The sequence below is a fragment of the Leucopleurus acutus genome (assembly GCF_964270905.1).
Source record: "Leucopleurus acutus genome assembly, chromosome: 7".
NCBI lineage: Eukaryota > Metazoa > Chordata > Mammalia > Artiodactyla > Delphinidae > Leucopleurus > Leucopleurus acutus.
In genome coordinates, this window is record NC_139150.1 from 52,580,756 (window position 1) to 52,586,104 (window position 5,349).

Here is a 5,349-nt window from a genome sequence, read left to right on the forward strand (position 1 = left end):
ATCTTCACAGGGCAGTCTCAGGGTTCCCTAGGCATCTGAAGAGAGCAAGCATCAATGTACAAATGCTCTTCAGGTTTTTGCTGGCATCACAGTTACTAATAGCCCATCACTTAAAGCAAATCACCTGACCAAAGTTTCACATCATTGTGGTCCACGTAGATCCATGAAATCATGTGGAAGTCAAACGCAGTAAAATGTCATTCTATCAATGCATGGATACTTCCTTTACTAGAGATTTTCCCAGGTAACTCTAATCTTCATTACTTCAGTCACCCATCACGGCTGTGCCAAAGGCTGAAGATATACATATGGCTAAGACGTAGTCTCTGGTTTTAGGAGGTCCCTGGAGTGAGGCAGCCACACACAATCAGTCTGTGATTAAGATAATTAAAGAACCTACCTGAATTGAAAAAGACAAATGAACAAACTGAAAGTCACCATATCACATTTGATGAAAACTGGCAAACACACACTTAGACAAACTCTGGCAAAAATTTTGAATTTTAACCATAAAGGGAAGAAAAACCCTTTAAGTATAAGGAAAATTAACAAAAAGAATCATCAAAGGAGAAAGAAACCAGGTTGACCTAAAATTTCTCTGAAATGTTATATGCAGTAATTCATGGGAGCAGTAGCTACGGTTTTGGAAAGTTGTGACCTAAGAATTTTTCCCAAACAGTCTGTCTTTAAAGAGAAAAATCCCTCAGATTTAAAAGGGCCTTCCTTTAAAAAAACAATTACTTTAGTATTCATGCCGCTTAATGGAGAAATGAAGTCATATTAGGAATTCTAGAATGGAGAATTCAAGTTATAAAAAGACTTGAAGGTCATACCTTTCTGTTTAGCCTATAAACTCAAGATCCATTTCAATTATATCGATATATTGTCAGGTGGATACTACAGCCTGGGGCAAGGATGCGGCCTGTATTCTGCTGTTCTTTATTTCTACTTCCACTCTTTTCTTACGGAAGAAGAATTTTTTTTTTTTTGGAATTTAATCTTTATTTACAGGACACTGCAAGATATGAAATTCCACATAGAAATAGGAAACCCATTGAGAGGAGAAGCTTCATACAGTATGTACAGTTTGGAACTGTTCAAGTATAGTTTCTTTGTAAAAAGTGCTACAATAACAAACCACGTGTAAAGAGTTCTTAGTAGAGAAACAGTAAGACAGACTTCTACCAGATATAGTACACAACAAACAACTTTATGCCTCAGATGTACAGTCTAAAAGCTGAAGGTCCCAGCAGTGCCATCCTGAACTTGGAACGTAAACCCTTCAGAGGTAGTTTCGGGCACAACATTTTGACCTGCCTCTTCCTCCACAGAGAAACACTTCTCAATCAAGTTCCATGAAGCTTTGTACACAGACTCATGTTCATGGTTTTGTAGAGCTTCAGTTTTGTCCAAACCTCCACATTCTTCAATCCTTATACTAAGTTTCTCAGTTTCCCCTAGTTTCTCAGCAGCGTGAAAGATATTTGAGATGGCGTCCAGAGTAACCAGAATAATTTTGGTGTCTTTCGCAGTTAAGAGGTTCATCAACGGTTCTATTACGCCACAGTGAACAAGGTATACGATCTGCTCAACTGTTCCGCCACTTGTGTAGTTGGTCACAGCCCATACAGCTTCCTTTTGTGTCTTAAAGTCGGCCTTAGAGAGAACGCCAACAAGGAACGGGACTAATCCATGATGTACAACTTGCTGTATCTGGTCCTGGCAGCCAGCCGTGATGTTTGACATCGTCCACGTAGCTTCCTTCTGAATGTTAGTTTTGGAGTTTGTTCGCAGGCTGGGAAAGATGGCAAGTACTCCTGCATCTATTACAACCTGAGTCTGTTCATCTGTCCCAGTGACAATATTCCTTACGGCTCTTAGCACGGGAGTCACAATTGGCAATTCAGTAGCTCCTAAAAGCTTCACCAGTTGAGGTACAACCCCCGTTTTCACAACCATTTCAATCCGTTCATTTGGACCATTGGTAAGGTAGGAAATAGCCCAGCAGGTATCAGCTAAAACTTCTGGATCATCGTGATGCAGGAGACGAACTAAAGTAGGAAGAATTTGCTCAACAGCATCTAAGGGGGGGTGCAGGATTCTTGTTGCGACAAAGATTTGAAAGTGTCCAGGTAAGATTACGTAAGTAAGCACATGCTAAAGATGACAAATCAGGAGCCGCCAAAAGTGCCAACAGCGGGTCAACTGCACCGTACGTGATAACCAAAGTCTCGGAAAACCGAGCCATCACCTGCAATGTTTCCTAGAGCCCATACAGCTTGTTCACTGATGTGAGTGTGGGGAGATGCCAACAGAGAAATGAATGCTGGGATAGCACCTCCATCTACCACAGCCTTGGTCTGTTTTGATGTCCCGGAAGCAACGTAAGTGAGGACCCAAGCAGATTCAAACTGAATGGGACTACAATCAGTTCTGCCCAAGAAGGACGCAAATTTTGGAATCAAGCCAGCCCGGATTATGCTGTCTATAGGGGGCTGTTTCTCCCTGGAAAGCAGTTTCCTAGCAGCTTTTGTACCTTGGAGCTGGCTTTGCAAATTGTTGCTATTTGTGCCTTTGACAATGTCATCAACAGACCAATTTACAGTGCCCTGGTTGTTGCGGTTTTCCTGCAGTGGAGAAGCAGCATCATCTGGAAAAGAGCTGACATTTCTCCTTTTCAGCATCTGGTCACTCTTCTTAGCTTTCCTGAGCTCCACATTAACTTCTATTCGGTGCCACCTCATTTCTGGACTGTCTTTCCCCTTGTTCTTGAATCTGTTAAGGCAGGCAGCTGGTGAATTAGCATTCTCATTGGTGGACGTGGTTATGAGACAAAGGGAGAAAGCGACACAGCCGGCTCAAGCTTCCACAGGAGGCGGTGCGGGGCGCACAGGCCGCGGATCGACTGCGCTCAAGACGTCCACCACGGTCAGCCCAAGGATGGTGTGGTAAGGAAGAAGAAATATTTTCATTAGCAATATTCTTCCTTCCACCCTTCAAAGGGCATATCTTAGCATCTTTGATGTATGTTTAAAACAACTGATACAACCCATCTAAAATGGTTAAGTTATTTACATAGTTTAGACACTGCCAGGATGATTAATGAACAACTTTTTTCCTGTTGTACTAAAGCAGAATTGTGCTCATTCATTCATTCATCCATTCATTCATATGTCGGTTTACTCAACAGATAGTTATTTAGTGCCTCTTTTTGCCTGTCACTGTGTTACTCGCTGAGCGTGAAATGGTGAAAATAACAGACAATTCTTTGCTTCATAGCATGTATGAATATCAGTAAGATAAGAAAAATCTCTTCAAGTTCATTTTTATTGTTAATGATTTTAATCAACTATGGAGTTTCCTTTTTTTTTTTTCCTGTACGCGGGCCTCTCACTGTCGTGGCCTCTCCCGTTGCGGAGCACAGGCTCCGGACGCGCAGGCTCAGCGGCCACGGCTCACGGGCCCAGCCGCTCCGCGGCATGTGGGATCTTCCCGGACCGGGGCACGGACGCGTGTCCCCTGCATCGGCAGGCGGACTCCCAACCACTGCGCCACCAGGGAAGCCCTGGAGTTTACATTTTTAAAACATATGTTGAATAATCTGAGCAATTAGAGATCCAGATTGGGAAATACTTTCTATCACCAAAACTCTCTTCATAATATTTCCACCTGAGACGTATGAATGTTTTTATGCAAAAATAAATGCATAGAAAAAAATGTTAGTAAGAACACACCCTAAAATATTAAAAGTGGTTAACTCTGGGGAGTGGAAAAACAGAGTTTTTATTTCCTTTTACTTTCTGACTTCACCAAATCATCTATATTCAAGCATATATTATCTTTAGAGTCGTATGTCAGTAGAGGTAAATCTAGTCCCTGGTGCAGGAAAAAGTAAAATTAGTGGCTGTCACAAAAAAAGTTATTTCTTACCCTTATCACAGCCCAGTAAGGTTGTCCCTGATGGGATACATTTTTTTCAAGGGTGATTCAGAGACCCAGACCCTCTTCTTTTTGTGGCTCTGCCGTCTTCAACAAGGGAATCCCAAGTTTTTCCTAGGAGATGTACCCATCCCTGCATTCCAGAAAGAGAAAAGATGACCCCCTGGGAGGATCGTATGGGCCGTGCCTGGAAGTCACGTACATCAGTCTTTCCTGCATCCGCATTGGTCAGATCTCTGTCACTTAGCCACATCTAGATTCAAGGGAAGCTGAGAAATGTAGTCTAGTTGTGCACCCAGTATGAAGGAAAACAAGTGATGGTGAACACATCGAAGTCTTGGCCACAGTCAGCTCTTCCATTTGACTCTCATTCTCACACAAAGAACACACTTGCTCCTCCCCAGCAACAACTTTGAGAAACAACTCAGAAGTCCCAACCAGCCGCTGTGCCCATTTCAAAGCTCTGCGTCTCCAGAATACACACAGTCCATGCCATCCGTCTAGATGGGACTCCCTGTGGTCCAGCAGGCTTTGAATTAAAAAGACAAGTCATGTTCTCCTTCATCTCATCCCAACACACCCACTCAATGGTGGGACAGGGAGAGGATGAAAACCATCAGTACTCCCGTGGAGGAATGGGAACACATACCACTGATTCCGCTCTCTGGGAGCAGCTCTCTTACACGTTGCTCCTGGCTTCTGGCTCTGCCTTCTGAGAATTCTTTATTGTCCATTTTCAAAGGTGCTATTGAGGAAAAAACGGTCCTTCAGGGCTGTACGGTTTTCACTGCACACTTCAAGCTGGTATAAATGTGGATGCCTGAAGGTGGTTTTAAGCCTCACATAGTTAAAGGGATTTTCAGTCCAGGTTTGTGGTTTCGTTGGCAATCACTGTACCCTAAGACACATAATCAACTTCTGATCTATTTGCTTCCATTCAGTTTCATGTACCGGTAACGACACCCAAAATTCTCTCCTAACCATGATTTTCAGACCTGATTTATTTCTTTGCTTTATCACCACCCCTCTCTTCCTCTCTGATTTCAGTGATGACTTTCTTAAAGCTGTCTAGAATTATGGTACAGGTGAGAAGGCCAAGCCCTCAATCTGATCTTTGCCACAGGGCTGAGTTTTATTGGGCCTTTGTTGCATAAATCCTTTTCCATGCTTATCTCTTAGTATTTGGATCAACAGCTTAGTATTAGAAGCAATAGCTTTTCCAACCTTTGGTGTACCAAATGTCTGCACTCTCTAATCCCTTTTATCCTGTCTGGAAACTGGTCAGTTCCATTCTGAGGTTATCTCCTTTTTTTTTGTAGTAAAGATATTCACAACAAAATTTACCGTCTTATCCATTTGTAAATGTACCATTCAGTGGCATTGACTTCATTTACATTGTTGTACAAACAT

General features: G+C 42.6%; 1 protein-coding gene across 1 annotated transcript; it reads right to left on the bottom strand.

The window, feature by feature from the left end:
• Window positions 1-1,230: 1,230 nt before the first annotated feature.
• Window positions 1,231-4,673, bottom strand: LOC309963803 (importin subunit alpha-1-like; the record flags this gene model as incomplete). The annotated part of the gene is given in 4 exon segments (XM_082842340.1): window positions 1,231-2,091; window positions 2,093-2,227; window positions 2,229-2,857; window positions 4,589-4,673. Coding segments are annotated over 4 exon segments (1,710 nt in total).
• Between the last annotated feature and the right edge of the window lie 676 nt (window positions 4,674-5,349).